This window comes from Orycteropus afer, unplaced genomic scaffold (genome assembly GCF_000298275.1).
Source record: "Orycteropus afer afer isolate SDZICR_OR568_19922 unplaced genomic scaffold, OryAfe1.0 scaffold00188, whole genome shotgun sequence".
Classification (NCBI taxonomy): domain Eukaryota; kingdom Metazoa; phylum Chordata; class Mammalia; order Tubulidentata; family Orycteropodidae; genus Orycteropus; species Orycteropus afer.
In genome coordinates, this window is record NW_006921775.1 from 6,095,587 (window position 1) to 6,118,018 (window position 22,432).

At 40.8% G+C, this 22,432-nt stretch overlaps 1 protein-coding gene across 1 annotated transcript in view; it reads right to left on the minus strand.

Moving 5' to 3' along the window:
- Positions 1 to 7,997: 7,997 nt before the first annotated feature.
- The window catches only part of TFDP2 (transcription factor Dp-2), a 135,821-nt gene continuing 121,386 nt past the window's right edge, over positions 7,998 to 22,432 (minus strand). The window contains exons 8-11 of the mRNA XM_007947535.2: positions 20,475 to 20,626; positions 17,243 to 17,409; positions 8,395 to 8,500; positions 7,998 to 8,181 (exon numbers count right to left, since the gene is read on the minus strand). Coding sequence (XP_007945726.2) covers positions 7,998 to 8,181; positions 8,395 to 8,500; positions 17,243 to 17,409; positions 20,475 to 20,626 — 609 coding nt within the window. The remainder of the gene's footprint in view (positions 8,182 to 8,394; positions 8,501 to 17,242; positions 17,410 to 20,474; positions 20,627 to 22,432) is intronic.

A 22,432-nucleotide genomic window follows, 5' to 3' on the forward strand; every position in this document is an offset into this window, starting at 1 on the left:
CCATTTGGTACAAAGAGAAGAAAACATCTTCCTTAAACATTGTGTTCAGGTCAATCATTTCTGTGACTGTAAAGACATGATTCCTTATGCTATTAGTTTCTAAAGTGACCATTTTAAAAAAGACATACAATCACAGGTCTTAGAAACATTTTACATGTCTGACATGTTTTCCTCATCATGAGGTAGGTGGTGTACTTGTACTGGGGAGTGCTCTAGGGAACAATGGAGTCCCTGGGTGATGCAAAGGTCAGCGATGCCTCTCTACCCAGAGGCATCTCAGAAAAAAGGCCTGGGGATCTACCTCCGAAAAAGCCAGCCACCGAAAACCCTAGAGAGCACCACTGCACTTGGACACACATGGAGAATTCTGCAGCTGGGAGGGCCATTTAGAAGCCCGAATTGAGGCAAGGAGGCTTGGCTTTTGTACCCCTCACCCCCTTTACATGCTGCCCCTGGGTGAGGCAGCTAGCTCCCTTCTGAGGGCAATTCCTGGGAAGGTACTCAGATTTTTTTGGGAAGAACAGCTGGATTCTAAACCAGGGTTGGGGGGTCTGGGCAACTCACCACAGCAACCACTACCCCCTCATCAGCCCACTAATAATGAGACAAACATTATTTAAAATTATTTATTTTTTTTCTATAATACATCTCAATCAAATTACAGAACAGTCTGATACATTTTTCTCATGCACAATTACACTCATTTCAGATGTTTTTTTCTTTCTTTCTTCTTTCAATCATATAGGATGGACAGAGATACTCATACCTTACTGGACCAAAAAAAACAAAAACAAAAACAAAAAAACCCAAACCCCAGAGTAGATTTATTCAAACCACAGCTTCCCAGGCCCCACCCCGAGTGTGTGTGAGTGCGTGTCTGAGGTGGGCCCTGGAAACTCCCCGTCAATTCTGCTGCAGGTGTTACTTGGCCCACCTTAGAGAAACACTGCTTAGGGCTTGTCTGTTATTTACTGGGTGCAATTTCAGAAAATCTGGGAATAATTAAGTATACAGAAATAGCTCTTCTATAAAATTTCCATATAAAAATAATGGTATTTATTTACAAAGTTTGTGATACTACAAAATAATATATCATATTAGGTTAAGTGTTTCAGTCTAAGAGAGGAACATCTCCATGAAGTAAGTCAGATGTGGTGTCTGCATTTCCCTTATTTCTCTGGTTTAAACTGTGTAAAGCATGTGGTACCATGATGTTTTCTTCATGCAGAAGCAGCAGCAGAACTATATTTTCTGGAAATAAAACCTAATAGCACATGATCATAGTAAAACATCTCCAAATGAAAAGGTGAACTAACTGGTGAACTGGGCTCACAGCCTCTCCCCCAACACCATTTCTGTATATATATATATATATATATATATATATATTATATTTTGGTCCAAAAGTCAAGTGTAGTGGTGTTGAACAAATATCTGAAGGACCTCACAGTACTGAATATATTCCTCAGAACTCAGGCCTCCTGAGCAGCTGGTACACTTGGCTAGGTAGCAGTTCCATTTTTTCAGGACACTGAAACAGTGAACTTGTCCTGGTACCACTGGGAAAAACAGAACTGCAATGAGCTCAGAGAAGCCTTCTAGCAGAAAAGTAGCTGGGCCTTCCGAGATCTCGTACTATGAAAAAACCTTTAACCTCAGCGGTGAACAAGCAAAATCATGATGCTGTTTGGTGTTAGATGATGCCTGTCATGTTGAAGATAAAATGACAAGCAACAGTAGTGAGTCTGAGTGAAACAGGCCACAGTAATGGATTTTAAGGTTCATGAATGACCTGGGTAACTAAGTCTCCCTGTTGAGACAGACACGGATGGAAATAAACTAACATGGTACAGAGGGCCTGCGGGTAACCTAACCTCTAAGGCCCCTACAAATGTCAATGAGTCTTTGCCTGTGGAGGAGTGAGTTTCTTCCCGGGTGTCTCTCTAAACCTGGGTCTCCTGAGTCGGAAGAGGCCTGAAGCTGACTCCACAGCCTCATGCTGGAACTCAGGAGAGGTAGAGTCTCACTTGTGCTCCCTGGCTGTTTGGCACTTGGAGTGACACAGGGCTGATGCTATTCCAACAGCCATGTGGAAGGATTTGGAGAGGGTGTGGTTTTCAGGAGGCAACATGGCCCTCACTGGAAGAAACCCAGGTTTTTCATGCAGACTCTGCCACAGATGGGCTGAGAGCCCTAGGGCAAACCATGCTCTTGCCTGTTCCACCTCTAAATAAGGGCTGAAGAGCTTTCTCTGTATCTCACCTGAGATCCTTGGTCGAGACCATGCAGGTGGGGGTGGGGATGCAACACCTCTCTGCACTTCAGCTGCCATACTTCCAATCCAGCTACAGGCAGGGAGGACAAAGTCCAAACTGCTGAAGTAGCATGTGGTCAAGGGAGCAGTGGATTCTACTGGCCTTTTTGTAAAGCAAAGGATACGAAAGAATACAGGATGATCTTGCCTAACACAACAGTTGCACAGAACACATACAGTAGCTGAATACACCTTCTCCTGTCATTACAACGGTGAATGGATGTGTCTGCTATCATTGAAGCATGTTGTCCCTGTCAGGGACTCCTAAGGCATAACTGGAGGAAACTTTGGTGTCCCTCATTTTTTCTTCCAGAGTATGAGTGTATACACATGTGGTACAGTTGCATCCCAAAAATTATGTATGTATAACTTTAGGGACATCTTGGTTATGTAAAGGGGCTATTACCTGAGATACGGTGTAGTTTATGTGGACATTTAGCTTGAGCATTTTCCTAAAAGGTAAAATCTTACGCTATTAAAAAAAAAAAAAATAGGCGTTTTCCTTTTGGGTAACAGTGTTCGACTCGACTGAAAGTTAAACAAATTAATAGCATGTGACATTTTTGTATTTCCCTGGCATCCTAATCACTTATCACTGTATGGCCTATGTGTTAGGAGCAGGGAGGCATGTTTCCAAGTCACTTGAATGGCACGGTGCAGGCTTCTGGCACAATATACAAACATACATCATCAGTGCTTAGGACCAATTTGGGTGCTTGGAAATGGGGACTCCTTCAGAGAAAGAGGTCCTTAGGTAGTCATTAGTCCCACCAAAGCCAGCCCACGTACAGTGTAAGAATAGATCTTCATTTTTGTATCCAAAATAAAAAGCAGGTATTTTTATGTCTCCAGCAACTTGGAAAACTAGGAGAAAACATGTACAAAAGTTCTCCATTTCTAATCACCTCTATACTGTGTAGTTTCAATTAGAAAGTAAAACAATAACAACAAAAAAACTGAAACCCACTAAATAGAATTCTGACTCACAGTGACCAGAGTAGAACTGTCCTATGTGGTTCCCAAGGCTGTAAATCTTTGTGGAAGCAGACTGTCACATCTTTCTTCCACGGAGTGGCTGGTGGGTTTGAACCACTGACCTTTTGGTTAGCAGCCAAGTCTTAACCATTGTACCACCAAGGCTCTTCAACCCAGAGGCAACAAAGGTAATAATCAGAAGTTCATTGGCTATACTGACTCCTTACTTATACACTATATTATTATCCAACATTTTGCATTTATGACAATAGAAAGAAACTATTTGTGCATTAATGATGAACTTCTGGCAGTAAGGGACATTAAGGTGTGAAGTAAAAGTAATGCTGGCTGTGATGGTTAAGGTATATACCAAGTTGGCTGGACCACGATTCTCAGTGGTTTGGCAGTTATGTAATGATGCAGCCATCCTGTTTTGTGATCTGATGTGGTCATCCTCTATTTTTGTATAATCCCAATTTTTACCTAATGACCTGATCTTTGGAACTTAACCATGTCAATAAATGAGGAGTGGGTGTAGCTAGAATTTTCCCTTAGTTAACAGATACTTCTGGGAGATTTTTATTTTAAATCTTGAAATTTCCTTAAGAGAACCCAAAATGTATGCTTAAAACGGAAAGAGTGGGAACTTGAGAATTTAGTAGTGATCCCAAGCCACATGTTATGGATAGTGTGGTATATTAGAAAACTAGAGGTGACTGTCTTTCAATTGAAGGATTCAAGAAAAACATCACTTTCTCAGAGGGGCCTGCCCAGGCCACTGCAGCTAAAGCAGACTTCCCCACTGTCCCACTACCCTGTTGCTTGTTTTTCTGTGCAGCAGTGATTGACTCTCAATGTTCTCTGCGTGATCATCTGTCTTCTCTGAAATGTGAGTTCTATGAGGGCTGGACTGTCAGTCACTGCTCTGTCCCTAGTGTCCAACACATAACAGCTGCTCATGTACTTACTGTACAAAAGAACACACATTGACATTCACTGTCGACCTTCCACCAATACATACCACTAAGCATTTTTAAGGTCCACCTCATAGATATGTTGTGTAAGAACAGCCCATTTCATTACTTATTTTATGTGCCTGAGGGGAGCTTGATATATATTTAAACATTTAAACAAATGTTTTCTGAATTTAAATAGGCTTCTTTCTTTCTCTCATGTGTGTGTTGTGTGTGTGGGGCAGTTATGGCAGAAAAGAGCTGGGGCAGTCCCCATCGTCTGCTACTAGGGTAACACTAACATGCCTACCCCCTTTGGTGTCCTGATTGATACGTACCAGAGACCTGGGTGGCATCTATACTTCTTATCTTTGTCACCTAAACCATGTTTTAGAAAAGAGCAGGGTTACAGATGCCTGCACAGCTCAACTGAGCCACTGCTTCAGGAAATGCATCCATTTGAAGTAGCTGATAAATGCGGATTTGTTTCTGAGGTGTGCCCCTGGCATTTTTGTCAAGTATGTCAGAGTATGGTGGCAACTGTAAATGTAAATAGGCTAACAGTGTAAGATGGAAGAATCTACACAGGGTTTCCTCCCCACCACATCTATAAAGAATTCAATTGAAGGAAGCAAAACACGTAATTTGTCAAGTTTCCAGGACCGCAGGCAGTGCTGAGAAGTGCAGAACCACTTATGTCAGCACCTCCTTTCCTGCCTCTTCCTAAGGCCCTCCATGACCATAAGGCACAATTCATATTAACACTCACTGAAGTGGCTTTGCATCACCTGGCTGTGACAAGATTAAGTGGATGAGACAGAGTGACAGCGGTGGGGAATAATGAGGAGAAGCCTGTGTTGATGGTGTCTCACCCACCCCAAGAACAGACAGCCCTTGGAAGTCTGAAGCACTGATCAGCCCCGGTGGCACTGCCTCTGCACGTCCTTGGCAGACAGGAATGGACTGACTGAATGACACCATGCACTTGAAAGGGCAACCACTACACTGGCTTCTAAGAGGAAAAGGCCTTGCTAACTCCCCCAGAGTAAGGCTTGCACCCTCTGGAACCGGTGATCTCTCTGTGTGTGCACACATAACCCAAGGTGCTACTCCTACACAAAAACTTTGATGTTGTCACCAACAATGTCCTGATATCTATTTTACTTTAATTCCTATATGAAATTGTGACACAGTGCTGAATTTCAGACCCAGGTGAATAAGGAGGGAATAAAGAATAACAACAGAATTCCTCTTTCTAAACATCTCAACCTACATTTTCCTTAGGTCAGGTTTCACTGGTGTTGGTGACAACACTGTGTCCTTAGTAGTGACCCAAACACAGCACTGAGGATGTGGAGGCCATTTCTAGCAAGACACCACAACCTATGGCTGGGGTGGCCAATGAAGGACCACCAGCAAGGTTAAGACACTTTGGTTGCTTTCTTTTTAAAAACCTATCCCACAGTTTATCAATTTAAAGCACTATGGCAGCAGAGATGAGGAGAGCAGAGAAGGGGAGAGTTTCTCCAAGAATTCTAACAAGGATTCTGCTATTTGGTAAGGAATGGTTGTAACTAATATACCTGACATGGATGTTGAACTATATCTTGGGATCTGTGACACACTAGTTTAAAGACTTAAAACTAATAATGCCTATTGCCCTCTCTGGGCCCCTGTGAAGTTCAGGAACAAGAAGGGTTGGAGTCAGCAAAGAAGCAGGCAGCCCCTTAAACACTGGTTTGGAGGAAACCCTGTTTGACCTGACCCACACAGCAGACAGTTTCCCAGTCAGGCCTGTCTCCTGCTGGCCTATGATAACCCACGGCCTCCACGGTGTGCGACTCTTCCCATCTGACCAGTCTAGCAGGTGTGCTCCAAGTCACCTGCAACAGCATTCTCTAAACACTGTCTCTCCTTCCCTGCTCCCCCCACTCTGAACACTAAGTGAACCTGTGCTAATGGCTTATTCCTGACAGAAGGAGAATTTTGTTTCAAGAGACCTTAAGCTCAAGTTGTACATTCTTTTTTTTTTAAAATCAGTTTTTCTAACTTTAATAAAAAAATATAGGCCAGCCAAAGCTTCTAACTCTGGCTCAGTGGAAACACAGTGACAGGGCTTTACCCAGGCATTACAAGAGAAAGGTCATGCCACCCCCAAGGGATTGAGAAAGGGGCGGAGCTCGGTACTGGACTACAGGTGCCAGATGCACAATCAAGGAAAACCAAATCATTCCAGTCAAAGCGTTAGTTAATCTTTCCATTACATTCCAGTTAAAGCTTTAATTTTTCCATTATGATTTTGCTCTTTCCAAGGCTTTAATGTGAAATTAAATGTAAACTGATAATCTACTCAGGCAAGTAAGTTGTTTTTCATTCAAAATAATTTCTTTAAATTTACAAAATATTACTGGGACTCACACTCACTTTTCCCCTATGATTATTACGTGCATTCAGTGCCTTTAACAGGTCATAGGTGAACCACTTCCCTGTTGGGCCATGATGGTGGATGTCCCCACACCATCTATTTGGAGGAGCCATAACTATGAACACGCCAGTACAGGATCACTAATGGCATCTTTGGCTATCAAATAACATACTATATACTATTCTATCATAAATCAAATCATTAGGAGTGTGCAACGTTCTTCAATGTTTTCAGGAAACAATGAATAGTGGGGTTAGTTTGAAATGCGGCTTCCCCAGGACTAAACCCAATAAAGCCATTTTGATTATTGAAAATGTACAAAATGGGGCATGTGCAGGAAAACATTGTTCATATTCTTGAAGTAGACTTTTAAGACAGAAATAATAACATTTGGTTCAGTTTTACAAATTGCACATTGAGTGAAATCATACAATTATTCTAGGGAACCGTAAGCAAGCAATTCAGTCATAAGGATTTCTTTGTTTTGTTTTAAATGAAAAGGCTATATGAAATGCATGATTAAAAAGATAAGTACAGTTTCTGTCCCTGTAAAATTCCAGGTTTAGAATGCTGGCAGAAGGCAGTGCTGGCAGGGGACATGATGCACATGGAAATGCTATTCGATCTTGGCTTCCAGAATCAGCCCTAGTGTATTCTATGCACCAATGCACTGGCTAATAATGGTAATTTCGGTTTTACTATAAATTATTCTACATCTCACTTAAGTACTTAAGAATTAGCACTCGCTCCTTTCTAGAAGCTGTCTAAGGCAGCTGATGCATAACGCACCTCAACTGGACTTTCAACTAGTTCAGCAGTTCAATCTGTGCTCCTCAGGCCACAAGGATCGTCCACCTACAGCTCTCACGTACAACTTCCCCCTACTGGGAACTTTTCATGCTCATTTCCGCCTTACAAAAGGCAGCCCAGGCTAGGAGAGAAACACGATCGCCAAGGACTATTCTTGTAGCAATCTCAAATTCAAGGATTACAAGGGTGCAGGGGACACACAAGGATCCCACCTCATGGAAGATAAACAAGCTTCATTTAGGCTGCCAATTTTTCAGGGTCTGTGCCTCCTCTACCACTCAGAAAATAAGCTTTGTTTGCAATGTGACCTATTATTCTGTCAGTCAGAGTTTTCATTCACACTATGTTAACTTTCATCTCAATCATCTTAGCCTCCATGGAATTTGCTTATTGTGTTTCTCTAGTTTTCACTGAATACACAGTGCAAAGGCAAAGACTGAAGCAATCAGTTCACATACAAGAGCTCACACCAATAACACACATGAGCATCAAATAATAAAAAGTAGGTTTTCTCCTGTCTTTATTCTGGGGAGGAGGAGTCCTCCTCCTCATCATCCTCGTCTTCGTCGTTGAATGAACAGGGTGTCTCGCCTCGGGACTCCGAGCAGTGGGATGCCGCACTGCTGGACTGGTGACTGTTTGGGGCAAGGAACTGCCCAGTTGCTAAGGCCACTTCAGCATCCAAGCATAACCCTTGGTTTACACTAACAAACAATTAAAAACACACAGGCTCGTTAAAGTGGTACTTGTTTTTAGCTCTGTAAACCATAGGAATACAAACAGAAAGGAGGTGGCACTGACACTATCCGCCATGCCTCTGCTCAGGACCCAGGCCGGCAGGAAGGCGGCACCAGCTCGCCCCTTCAGACAGGGTCCGGGCCTTGTGGTTTGCCCTCTGACCTTGAAAAAATACATACCTTGATTGGGATAAGGTGGCACCAGTGGTCAGGTCTAAATTTGAAACTGATTGGGTAGAGTTCAAAAGTAGTCCCTGATTCAACCAAGAAGGTCCTGTGGAGATATCTAAAAGAAAAAAAGGAAAGAAAATGTAGGCTCTGTGAGTTCTGTAGGCACTCGGGTGGTACAGTGGCTATGGCTGCTAACCAAAAGGTTGGTGGTTCAAACCTCCCAGCTGTTCCACGGGAGAAAGATGAGGCAGTCTGTTTCCATAAAAATTCAGTCTTGGAAACCATATGGGGCAGTTCGACTGTCCTATAGGGTTGCCATGAATCAGATGGACTCAATGGCAATGGAGGTGGGTGGGGTGTTAAGTTCTGTAGGTGCTGGTGTTACAGTCTGAAGAAAGCACAGACAAATAGGATAAGCCTACTTCTTTTTTGTTTTTCCTTAATGGAAGCTATGCAAATCTCCTGGCCTAGGAAGAACCCAGGCTTTTCATCTTCTTGGAAAAAAGCTTCCAGACTATAAGCACAGGAAAAAAAAATGGTGGGAGGCAGAGATAGGAACAAAGAATTTAACTAAAAACAGTCACAGACTTTCTCTTATTCTTTCTTTTTCATTTTTATTCTTATTCTTTCTTCTTAAATAAGAGCTGTGGATAGCTCATTCAGTGATCATGGCACTATTCCTGGACATCTACTGTCCTCACCATAGAAGAATGTGGCTATAGCCAAAGCTATGGGTGGGTAAGAAAGTAAAATAAGAAACACCTTAGGTAAGAATGACAACCCTGATTCACTTTTGCCAAAACTCCCCCTTTTCAAGTATTCACAGGTGAACTTCCTGACAAGTTTTTTCTCCAATGTCCTTTGCTTTATAATTCAAACTAGCCCTTATTTTATGTTGTTGTTGTTGTTGTTATGTGCCGTCGAGTAGGCCCCGACTCACAGCGACCCCTCCTTGGGTTTCCGAGGCAGTATCATTACAGAAGTAGATTGCCCCATCTTCCTTCTGAGGAGTGGCTGGTGGGTATTTTATGTTATTAGGAAAAAAAAAAAAAAATTATTTATTGTTGTTGTTGAAAATATGCACAGCAAAACCCAGACGAACAATTTCTACATGTACAATTCAGTGACACTGGTTACATTCTTTAAGTCGTGCAACAACTCTCACCCTCCTTCTCTGAGCTGTTCCTCTCCCATTAAATAAACTCACTGTGACATGTCTCCTACCTAGTCGTTCAATTTGCTGTTCAATTTGATCCTACACAGATAGTTCTTTAAAAGAGTACAATACTCAGAAGTAGCCCTTATTTTAAAATGTCATAGGCAATCAGTATTTTTAAGGAAGGTGGCACAGACATTACTGAAAACTGTCATGTTTTAGTCTACATAAAATATTTTGGGTATATTCTTTTTTTTTTTTTAAGTTTTATTGTGATTTGGGTAAAAGTTTACAAAGCAAATTCACTTTCCATACAGCAGCTCACATATACTCTGTCTCATGACATTGACTACAATCTCCCACAATGGAACAGCTGCCTTCCCACCTCCTCCCCATAGTTACCTCTTTCCTGTGTCCTTCCCTCCATGCACTCCTGCCCCGAGCTGTCTCCCCATGCATCCATAGCCCATCTATTCTCCCATGATTGATCTCTTCAAGGAGTGTATCTACCTAATGGAAATGTTCAGCTCATATGCCTGTCTTTTGTTTGGCTGGAAGCCACAGGAGTGGGTTCAATTCCAGATCTGAAGGGTAGCTAGGGGCCACAGTCTTAGTGGTTCCATCAGGCTCTATCAGACCAGCAAACCTGTTCCTTTTTTTTTTTAAATGATTTTGAGTTTTGTTACACATTGTTCTCCCACTCTATCCAGGATCTCCTAGGTAGATCCCCCTCTGAGTGGTTGACAGTGGTAGTTGGGCACCATCTAGTTCTTCTGGTCTTATAGTCATATAGGCTGAGGACTGCATGGTGTACCAGTCGCTTGGACTAATTGTTTCCATGAATCTTAGATACATCGTTGTATCTATATGGCCACTTGCAAGCTTTTAAGATCTATTTTGGGTATATTCTTGCAATTGTATTTTCTACACATATCCCATATTTCTCCTATCACAACACTTGGTGTTATTACTTGCTCAGTATTTGTCTCCCCATCTAGAATACTAACTCTAGGAAGGCAGTGCCTGGAACATAGGATCTGGTTACTTAATGAGAGAGAATAGTCTCTTTAAGCAGTTTACAAAATAGGTAGTATATCCTCACATTAGAAATATATCCCTAAAAAGAAATGCTTTGACTTAAAGTGTAAGCTAAGACCTTACACTCAGAAAATGTAATTTACCAAAAGGAGAATTTCTTTTATTCAATCAAAATATTTTTATAATTATTGTACAAGAAATGGAGTAACGTGTAATGAGGTTAGAAACTATGCCATCCTACCCTGGCACTGTCTTGACCAAGTGAGAGCCTACTCCCACGTAGGAAAATAAACAAAATGACTATATTAATTTTACAATGGTCTTGTGAAGCTTTTTTTCACGGGCTAGCTAAGGCAGCTGTTTTTTAAAAAAGAATTTCAATTCTAAGACAAAGAATAGACTTGAAATATATTAAATAAGAACAAGTCTGTACAGAATGAAATTAAAGCCAGAATCCTGTGCTGGATATTAATTAGTATATAAAACTACGGAAACTTTCTGTCAGAATACAGCTATTTGTTTGTGAACACGTTATTTTTTCTTTTATAATGGTTTTGAAAAGACTACAGTTCAGTCACATTATTGCAGGATCCACACAATGGTTCTCACACTCCTGCCCTAGAGCCATTCTGTCCCTTCATACACTAAAGGCATACTTCTTCCTTTGAACTAATTGAGAAAGTCTGTACCCCAGTCAGCAAATGAGGTCACCAAGAGATCAAAACCACAGAGCCTGCTCCTATTTGCCCCGAGCCTTTTCAGTGAGAATAAGCTGGGAGAAAGTTCTGGTGATTTACGCGGGAGCCTTTACTCAGACCCTGCCAGCGAGACCTGCTCGGGAAGAAAGTGTGGACAGGAGGCAGGGGGCTGTGCCGAGGGGCAGGGATCTCACTGTAGGAGACAATGTCGCCAATTTCAAATCAAATGGAAACCAAGTCTCAATCAGAAACTCTTCTGTCCTAACCCAAAGAACTAAAGCCATAAAACAAAAGCTATCTTCTTGCTTTTATATTTGATTTACTGTACCTTGAATTAATATTAAAATGCCTTTAAAAAGTGATGTCAGAGTCTAAGTGGTAATATTTACAAAGGAAACAGGAGAAAGCAAATGCAAAAGCATTATTTATACATCTACATTAATAGAATAAATCATATTTTCACAAAATAGGATAATCATGATTTCTGAATTATTTTCTGAACATTTCTGAATTAGTGGAAAAAAAAAACCCCTCAATTATAGAACATGCAAAACACAGCTTTTCTACTGTAAAGCATACTTAGAAATACAAACTAAGCATGAAAATGTTACAAAGTAATGAGTCCCAATGGGTGTACCAAGCACTACTCTTAAATGCTGGGGATATAGCAGTGAATACAACAAAGTCCTTGGTGTCATGGAGCTGACATTCTGCTAGGAGAAGCAAGACAATGATAAAAGAAATATAATAATGTTAGCATAGAGATCTGGCTGTGGGACCATGTCACAGTACTATCTCTGAAAGAAGTGGTCCAGGCCCAGGCCCTGAGGTAGGGATGAGCTGACATTCAAGGGACAGGAAGATCAGGGTGGCTGGAGCACAAGGAGCAAGCAGGAGGGTGGCGGAGACCCACTGACCTGCTGGTTACTACACTATCAGAGCTCCTTAGGTGGAAGAACAAACCAAAAAAACCAAACTCACTGCCATCGAGTCAATTCGACTCACACCAACCCCTCCTTGGGTTTCTGAGGCAGTATCTCTACGGAAGTAGATTGCCCAACCTTCCTTCTGAGGAGTGGCTGGTGGGTTTGAACTGCCAATCTTCTGGTTAGCAGTCAAATGCCTTAGGTACTACACCAGCATTGCTCCCTGGTGGAATAATAGGGGTAATTAAGAATAACTACATGTAGCATATATTTTGAAGATACAGCCAAGAGTATTTGTTCACAAATGTAATATGGGGTGTGAAAGCAAGAGGAACAAAGGATGAAATTAAGCTTTTTATTTTGAGAGAAGGGCATGTTGCATTTGAGAGAAACTAATGCAGTATAGACACATTCAGACTTAAAGGCCTATTAGTCAAACACCCAAATGAAGACTATAAGTTGCTGCTGTTGTTAGGTGTCATTGAGTTGTCTCCAACTCACAGTGATCCTATATATAACAGAATGAAACACTGCCCATTCCTGCACCATCCTCAATCCTTGATATGCTTAAGCCTATCACTGCAGCCACTTTGTCCATCCACCTCATTGAAGGCCTTCCCTCTTTTTGCTGACTCTCTACTTTCTTTACCAAGCATGACATCCTTCTCCAGGGAAAGGTCCCTTCTGAAAACATGACCAAAGTAGGTGAGATGAAATCTGGCCATTCTCACTTCCAAAGAGCATTCCAGCTCCACTTCTTCCAGGACACATTTGTTTGTTCTTCTGGTAGTCCATGGTATTTTCAGTATTCTCCAATACTACACAACTGAAAGGTATCAACTCTTCTTTAATCTTCCTTATTCATTATTGTCCTTATTCCTTATTGTCCAGCTTTCACATGCATATGAAGTGACTGAAAATACCATGGCTTGGGTCAGGCGCAAGTCTTTCAAGTGACATCTTTACTCCTCAACACTTTAAGGAGGTCTTTTGAAATACGACGTCTGATTTCTTGGCTGCTCCTTCCATGGATGTCAACTGTGGATCACATCCAAGGAAAATGAAATCCCTGACAACTTCAATCTTCTCTCCATTTATCGTGATGCTGCTAATTGGTCCAGTTGTGAGGATTTTCATTTTCTTTATGTTGAAGTGTAATCCATACTACAGACTGTGGTCTTCGATCTTCATCAATAAGTACCTCAAATAATCTTCACTTCCAGCAAGCAAGGCTGTGTTATCTGCAAATCACAGGTTGTTAATGGGTCTGCCTCCAATCCTAATGCTACATTCTTCTTCATATAGTCCAGCTTCTCAGACTTTTTGCTTGGCAACAGATTGAGTACGTATGGTGAAAGGACACAACCCTGATGCACACCCTTCCTGATTTTACACCATCCAGAATCCCCTTGTTCTGTCTGAATGACAGCCTCTTGGTCTATGCATAGGTTCCTCATGAGCACAATTAGGTGTTCTGGAATTACCATTCTTCATAATATTATACAAAATTTGTTATGATTCACACAGCCAAATGCCTTTGCATAGTCAATAAAACACATGTAAACATCTGGTATGCTCTGCTTTCAGCCAAGATCCACCTGACATCAGCAATGGTATCTCTTGTTCCATGTCCCTATCTGAATCTGGCTTGAATTTCTGGAAGTTCTCTATTAATAATTTGCTGCAACTGTTTTTGAATTATCTTCAGCGTAATTGTACTTACATGTAGCATTAATGATATTGTTCCATAATTTCCATATTCTTTTGGATCACCTTTCTTTGGAATGGGCACAAATATGGATCTCTTCTAGTTGTGTGGCCAGGTAGGTGTCTTCCAAACTTCCTGGCATAAAAGAGCAAGGGGCTCCAGTGCTGCACCCATTTGTTGCAACATCTCAATGCTATTCCATCAATTCCTGGAGCCTTGTTTTTCATCATTTCCTTCCTAGGAAGTTGAATGTAAGAGTCTACAGTTCAGAGGAAAAGTTAGAACTAAAGATATAAATTTGGGAGTCACGGGCATTTGATGATATGTCAAGCCATGTAGCTATGTAGCTGAGATCACTTAATGACTAAGTATTAAAAAGAGAAGAGACCCAAGACTTGAATCCTGAGGTACACAAACATTTAGAGGTAGGGAAGATGAGGTAGATCCAGCAAAGGAAACAGATAAAGAGCAGCAAATAAGGTAGGAAGAGAACTAGAACACCAGAAACCAAATGAAGAAAGTTTCAAGAAGGAAGGAACAATCAGTTGTGTGAAATGCCCCTAAAAATTTGAGGACTAAAAATTAGCTCTAACATGGAAGGCACTAAGGTTCTTGATAAGAGCAGTGTCAGTGGAAATGGTGAGAATAAAAGCTGGAATGGACAGAGTTTATGAGAGAAGGTACAGGTATCTTACAGAAGAGTTAACTCAAATGGCCAATAAACATTAGATATGACACCTAAAGCATAAGCAACAACAGAAAAAAAAACCAAGTTGGATTTCAACAATAATATTTATTAAAACCACAATGAAAGGCTACTGGTATCTGACAATGATGCCAAGACAATTCAATGGGAAAGAACAGTCTTTTCAACAAACTGTACTGGGATGACTGGATAGCCACATACAAAAGAGCAAAATCAGATTCCTTTATCATACCATATAAAAAACTAACTCAAAATGGATCAAACACCTAAATGTAAAGGTTAAAAATTATAGAACTCGTAGAAGGAAACACAGGTATAAATCTTTGTGAACTTGGATTAGGCAATGGTTTCTTAGATATGACACCTAAAACATAAGCAATAACAGAAAAAAAAATTGATAAATTGGATTTCAACAATAAAGTTTTGTGCTTATAACACAACTAATGTAATTGATAACACTAAACTGTATACCTAAAAATGCTGAATTGACAAATGTGCTATATATATATTTTACAACCATTAATAATAATAATATTATTATTTACCACAATTAATAATACTTAATTGTGGTAAATAATAATAAATAACCTTTTGTATTTCAAAGGTTATTATCAAGAAAGTGAAAAGGCAACCCACTGAATGGGAGAGAATATTTGCAATCTACTAAGGGTCTGTATGCAGAGTATATAAAGAAAACTTAAAACTCAACCATAAAAAGACAAATACCAAATATAAAAAATGTGCTGAGGACCTGAATAGACATTTCTCTAAAGAACATGTTCAGTCACTAAGCACATGAAAAGATGTTCAACATCATCAGAGGAATGTAAATCAAAACCACAATAAGACAGTCACACCCAACAGGGCAGCTATCACAAAAAAAGACAGTCAGTAACAAGTGCTGGGGAGGATGTGGAAAATTTAGAACCCTTATACATTGCTGGTGGGATTGCAAAGCAGTGTAGTCACTCTGGGAAACATTTGTTCCTAAAAATATTAAACAGAGTTAACATTATGACAGAAATTGCACTCATAGATATATATTTGCAAGAGAAATAACACATACGTTCACACAAAAACTTGTATGAGAATAGTGGCATCATTTATAATGGTCAAAACATGGCAATAACCCGAATGTCATGAGCTGATGAGTGGACAATCAAAAGGTAGTGCACCCATACAATGGAGTATTATTCAGCCATACAGAGAAATGAAGTACTGATGCATGCTACAACACAGATAAACCTTGAAAACATTATGCTGAGTGAAAGAAGACAGATACAGAAGGGCACATATAGGTTTCATTTATATGAAATGGAATAGGCAAATCCACAGAAACAGAAAATAGATTAGTATTTATCAGGTACTTGGAACAATGGGGGAAAAGAGACTGACTGTTAGTGGGTACAGGAAGCTCTGGTGGCACAGTAGTTAAAGCATTCAGCTGCTAACGAAAAGGTTGGTGGTTTGAATCCACCAGCCTCTCTGTGGGAGAAAGATGAGGCAGTCTGCTCCTGTAAAGATTACAGCTTTAGAAACCCTATAGGGCAGTCTACTCTGTCCTCTAGGGTCACTATGAATTAGAATTGACTTGATGTTAGTGGGTTTGTTGGGTTTTCTTGTTCTACTAATGGGTACAGAGTTTCTCTCTGGGGTGATAAAATGTTCTGGAACTAGACAGTTGTAATGGTTGCACCAGAGTCCCAGGTGGGACTAACAGGTAAGTGCTCAGAAACTAGCTAAAAGTGAGGTGGTCTGAGTCCGCCCAGAAGGGTTCCAGAAGAAAGGGCTGGCAATCTACTTTGCAAAGATCGCAGCCACTGCAAACCCTGCAGAGCGCAGTTCTGCTCTGACACACGGAGCTGTCATCTGTCAGAAAGGACGCAAGGCAGCTGGCTTGGTTTCTTGTGTTTTCATGGTTACACAACCTTGTGAATGTATAAAGAAACCACTGAATTGTACATTTTAAAAGGGTGAATTTCATGGTGTGTGAATTATATCTCAATTTAAAAAAAAATGACAATACCATTTCACACCCACTTGAATAGAAAGTAAAGCACTTCTACTCTGCATGTGAGAGCGTAAAATCTATCGACTTCATCATCTAGTAAAGGTGAAGCTGTGCCTCTCTCTGACTCAGTCTATGTACTTGCACAGGGGGCCTGGGGTGTGTGCTTAGTGACGCTCAGAGCAGCACTGTTTGTAATATTGAGAACCTGGAAGGCTAATCATCAGTAAAAGGAATAAATAAGTTTTGATATATTCACGTAATGGAATCCTACACAGCAGTGAAAATGAATCAATTATGGCTACATTACATCACATACCAAAAAAACCAAACTCACTGCCATTGAGAATACAAAGCTGAGTGAAGAAAACAAAGCACTGAAGAATTTATCACTACAGTATCATTTACATAAAGGTCGGAAGTAGGCAAAACTAAATAATATATCGTTTCTAGTTTACTATATTTGTTTGTATCTTCTCCAAAGAAGCAAAAAGACCCAGCAAACCCAGTTGAGTTGATTCAGATACACAGTGATCCCACAGGACAGAGCAGAACCGCCCCATAGGGTTTCCAAGAACGTACACGTAGCCAGGGCCAGAATGTGCAGCATCCGTTACCTGTGATGTAACCTTCCAGAGCCTTTGGCACCAGGGATTTAGCAAGTTTCAGATCCTCCAGGGAGCATGTGCCGGACTCCAGGCCAAAGGACATTCCCATGCGCTTCAGTACTTCTATGTCATCATGGATCTCGAAGGTGTTGTCAAAGTTAAAAAGATATTCAAACCTGTTGCAGGAAACAAAGTTAGAATGGAGTTTTAGGTGATATGGGGGTCTGAATCATTTTGTACTTTGATTTGTTAAATAAGAGAATGAAGGCCTAAGTTCAGCTGCAGTACTACTGCAGTACTGTTACCCTTCAGAGGACTAAGAACCATTCTGCTGTGTTCAGGGGAAAGACATCCCCAATGAACCTGTCCCCCAATTAAAACAACTTTCCTGTGACAGACAATAGGAGACAATAGGAGACATAAACTTTAGCCCTCTTTAAGCTGTTGCAAACAGAAGGCTACCATTGTGTTTAACACAGGCCTTTCATTGTTTCATATTCAATACTTTTCACAGTTGTCTACAGCTGTGTCACAAAAGATAAAATATTAAGACTTTCTGATCTGATAGAGATTGGTGAAACTCCTGTGACTATGGCCTCTAGTCACCCTTCAGGCCTGGAATTGAACTCACTCCCATGGCTTCCAGCCAAACAACACATAGGCGTGTAAGGTGAATATTTACACCAGGTAAGTACACTCCTTAGAACAATCGACCACGGGAGATCAGAAAGACAATATTTACACAGGGAGATAGCTCAGAGGGCAGGAATGCATAGGAAAGAAGGACACAGGGAACAGGTAACCAGAGGGAGGAAGTGTGAAGAGAGCTGTTACATTATGGGGATTGCAATCAATGTCATGACACAAAACGTGTATAAACTGTTATATGGAAAGTGAATTTGCACTACAAACTTCCACCCAAATCACAATAAAAAAAATAAAGACTTTCCCCTTTCCTTTCCAGTTTAATATATGGTATTATATATATTATACTCTGAGTTGACCTATTAGCTTTAATGTTTTGGATGTGTATCCATTTTCATGAGTCAAATGTCAGCTCCAGCACATCTTCAATAAACAGTAAATGGAAGACTTTTCCTTGGAGGTGTACATACCCTCACAAATCGGTCAATCTTCAAATCCTGTCTTCAGACCAAAGTACCAAATCTGGAGGCACAGCTGCCCGGCTTTTAATAAAGAGGCAGGCACAGGACACACAGATTCTGACTCTTAGACTCACTCCGGGGTATGCCCACCACAGGCCTCAGCACTGTATGGACAGAGTTCAAGTGTGTGTTCTGAGACAATGTTGCTATGAAATTCACTGTATTAAAATTACACGTGGGTAAAACTTTTTATGATAGATTTTGTTGTTGCTGCTGCTGTGTGCCGTCGAGTTGATGTGACACATAGCGACCTTACAGGATAGAGTAGTATTGTCCCACAGAGTTTCCTAGGCTGTAATCTTTACGGAGGCAGACTGCTTTCAGTTAGCAGCTGAGTGCTTAACTACTGCACACTAACTTTAGATTAGATTTCAGATCAGAGCGAAAATTACGATTTAAAGCAAAATGCCACACTTACATAATTTGAAGTAAGTAAATTCAAATCAAGTTCTCAGAAGCAAACAAAACATTTGAAGTAAACACTTGGCACAGGGATGATTTCAGGTGTATGTGAAAAGCAGATGGGTCTGTAAGTTCAATCCTTACTGTGGGGAAGCTTCCTGGCTAAACGAGGGGAAAAGGATGCATCACCAACATGACTGAAAGTCAAGGCAACAGGATCTACCTTGACTGCCCTACCTTGAGTGACAAGCTTCCACAAGTTGCTCAAAGACTCCTTTCCTCCACTTGCGGGAGGTTCAGGAATGGGCATGAGTCAGTAACCACCCAGGGGGCAGAAACTTTACCGGATCTCAGCCTGGGTGAATAGAATCCATAAATCCCTTAGCCCAATGGTTCTCAGATTTTAATGCCACCCCTTCTAAATTTAAAATAAAAGACTAACCTCAGGAAAGAATTTAAGAATTCCCCACAGAACAAGAGACTGACTAGAGAGAGTAATTAGAAATCTAACAGGCTTGTTGTTTTATCTTTTTCCCCTGAAAATATTCTAATTATTCTCTAGAATTCTCAGGTTTTTTTTTTTTTTTTCCCTGAGACTGTGGTAACATCATCTTAGACAGAGGTGGTTGTGAAGAATTTGCAAGTGTGTAAATAATGCTGACCATTGGGCTGTATTTATGAACTTACCTATAACCTTCATAAACCTGCCAGGTCAGTCACATAATTCTTATTTTTATGGAGGAAGGCATGTGATACCATAGACGTTAAGGAACTCTACAGCTAGAGGAAAGAATGAAAAACAGAATTGCTGACTTCAAAGCCGGCATAGTCTCTTACTTCTCTTGTCTGTAGTCTATCTCCATTATCAAATCATTTTGAGATTCTTGCTTTCTGTTTTCCTTTGTATGTGTGTGTACACATGTGCCTTCTTATTTAACTGACCCAGACTTTCTGGAGGTAATAGAGACAGACAGGAGAAACATAGTGCCAGAGAAAAGAGTGGGAAAAATAAGGGACGGTACAATGCACAGGCAACTCTATGGCTGTAAGAAGACTAGAAGTTCTGGTCTCCCTAGGACAGCCCTGGAGTGTGCCTGTTGTCCTAAAGTAAAAGTACCCTAATTTGGATGATAAATTATATGCTGACCCCTGTAGCAACAGCTAACATTCATAAAGCATTTGCCTTGAGTCCGACCCTTTATAGGCATTATCTCATTTAACCCCCCAACTGTTTTCATGAAGAGTAAAATAAATTACAAAGTAATAGTAGTAATACTACTATTTTGAAAAGTAGTATTTCTCACTTGTAATGATAAAAATTGCCATCAGTCTTAGTTAACAGAAAACGTGCTCAACATTTTCACGTCTCCTCATTCATTATTAACAGAAGCACACACAATGAAGATACAGCACAACAAAGAGCTTACGGATGGTCTAAACTTACTGCAGTTACTTGCCCAGGTTACCACATAGACACGTGGCTGAGGCCCAGGCACCACTATGCATACAACAGCAGCAGCACAGAGTCTTGTTTGAGAAGGTATTTCAAAGGCCCAAGGATGCCAGCCTTGGAAGACTGCAGGTAATGGAGTGTACCCTTCTTTATTTTGTAAGTGATGGGAATATGTTAACAGAAGGCCAGACTTGCACCCTCCCCCTAATTTTCCACTCACTTGTCACTGGAGATGCTGCAGTCTATGACAGTTTTTCTGCTTGTGTTGATGATTATAAATGGCAGCTGGATGGTGGAGTTCAGAGCTGGGGGTCCCTGGTTCTGCTGTTCATTTTGCCGATTCCGCTGTACCAGGTTTTTGAAAGCAATTTGCTGTAATGATCAGTAGGAAGAATATGGCTATTTATTTTGGATAAATGAGTTGGAATTTAAATCAGTTAAGAATGAAACATTTAAAATCACAGGGTTTAAAGACGCATCAGACCTACATGGATGAATTAATTTAAATAATGAAGTATTTAAGAAAAAATTAAAATGATACAACTCAAATACATTTCAAAGAAAAAAATGTATACATTTAAATGGTATGTAGCATTATCCTAACGTAAACAATGGGGCCCATGGTTTCCCTTACCCATAGAAACAGGATCTTGAAACTTGGGAGAGAGCCCAGTGAGTGGCACCTGAGGCCTTCCTCAGTAAGAAAATACAGCAAAAAAGACACCAAGTGAGCTGATGTTTAACATTTATCTAACAGCCTCTTGAGAACTTAGAATCAAATGCACCTTTTTGATTGTCTAACCCTGAAGCCTGCACACTTTTTAAAGCCACAAGACCTTTTCTTATAGGAAACCCACTCCATAACACAGAGGGAAGGAGCACTGCTCTGGTGGGCTGCAGTGGGTGGGCATGCTGAGCCTGGTCAGCTGTGCCCTCATTCATTGCCACCGTGGTTTCTGAGGCAGCTCTGCAGAAATCCTCAGCATCCTCAAGCCAACGTCCTAGGACAGTTTAGGGGTTGGAGAGTGTCACCTGAAAATTCATATCCTTCCCAGAACCTCAGAATGTGACCTTATTTAGAAATGGACTCATGACATACTGTAGTTGTGGGATCCTGATCCAGTATGATTGGTGTCCTTATAAGAAGAGAAGAGACACAAAGACACAGAATGCAGATGGCCATGTAAAGCCAGAGACAGAGACTGCAGGGATGCTGCCATAAACTAACAATGCCTGGGGCTTCCAGAAGCTGGAAGAGGCAAGGAAGGGTTCTCCCCTAGGGGCTTTAGAGAGAGTGGGGCCCTGGCAATAGGCCTGATTTCTGACTTCTGGCCTCCAAAACTGTGACAGAAAGAATTTCTGTTGTTTTACGCCATTGGCTTGTGGTACTTTGTTATGGTAGACTGTAAGAAACTAAACCACAGCCCAACTGTGTCCTACCCAACATCTTCCAGATGAGAAAACTGAGCCTTAGCACTGATAGATCAAGGCCTAAATCTTCGTCCTCAATCTTGCTGCTACTTTTAGTTATAACCATTACTCAAACCTCAAAAAAGGTAACCCTCCTTTTTTTAAAAAAAATTTTTAATAAGGCAAATGTACCACAGAATCCCTTAGCTAGAAAGATCTTGTACTTAAACAGTTCAAGCTCTTCATCTGCTAAGGAAACAGATTCTGGTTTTAAAAATCTCCTGAAGTCTGAGCCATTCTTCTGGGCCTTAAGAAAAACTGGATTATGATTACCATTATCTTAAAGTAGTTGGGTGCAATTTCCCCAGAGAATAAACATTTACTCTTTTAAAATGCACAGAGCAGAAGGAATACCAATGTCCCCCAGCCCTAAGATTGTGCCCACATATCACTTTCTTCTTCTAAGTTATAAAACTAACTCACTGCTGTCAAGTCGGATCTGACTCATAACGACCCCTCCCCTTGGGTTTCTGAGGCTGTATCTCTATGGGTTTGAGCCTTCAGCCTTCTTGTTAGCAGTCAAATGCCTTAGGCACTATGCCACCAGAGCTCCTCTTCTAAGTTATAATCCTTTCTTATTTTCTACAGCCAAAACACTAAGGCTATTTATATTCATGATCAATTCCTTTAATACTGAGGGAAAAAATATGATAGAATTGTAGAACTGAGAAAAAGAAAGAAATGTTTGAATAATTCTGCCCAGTTTGT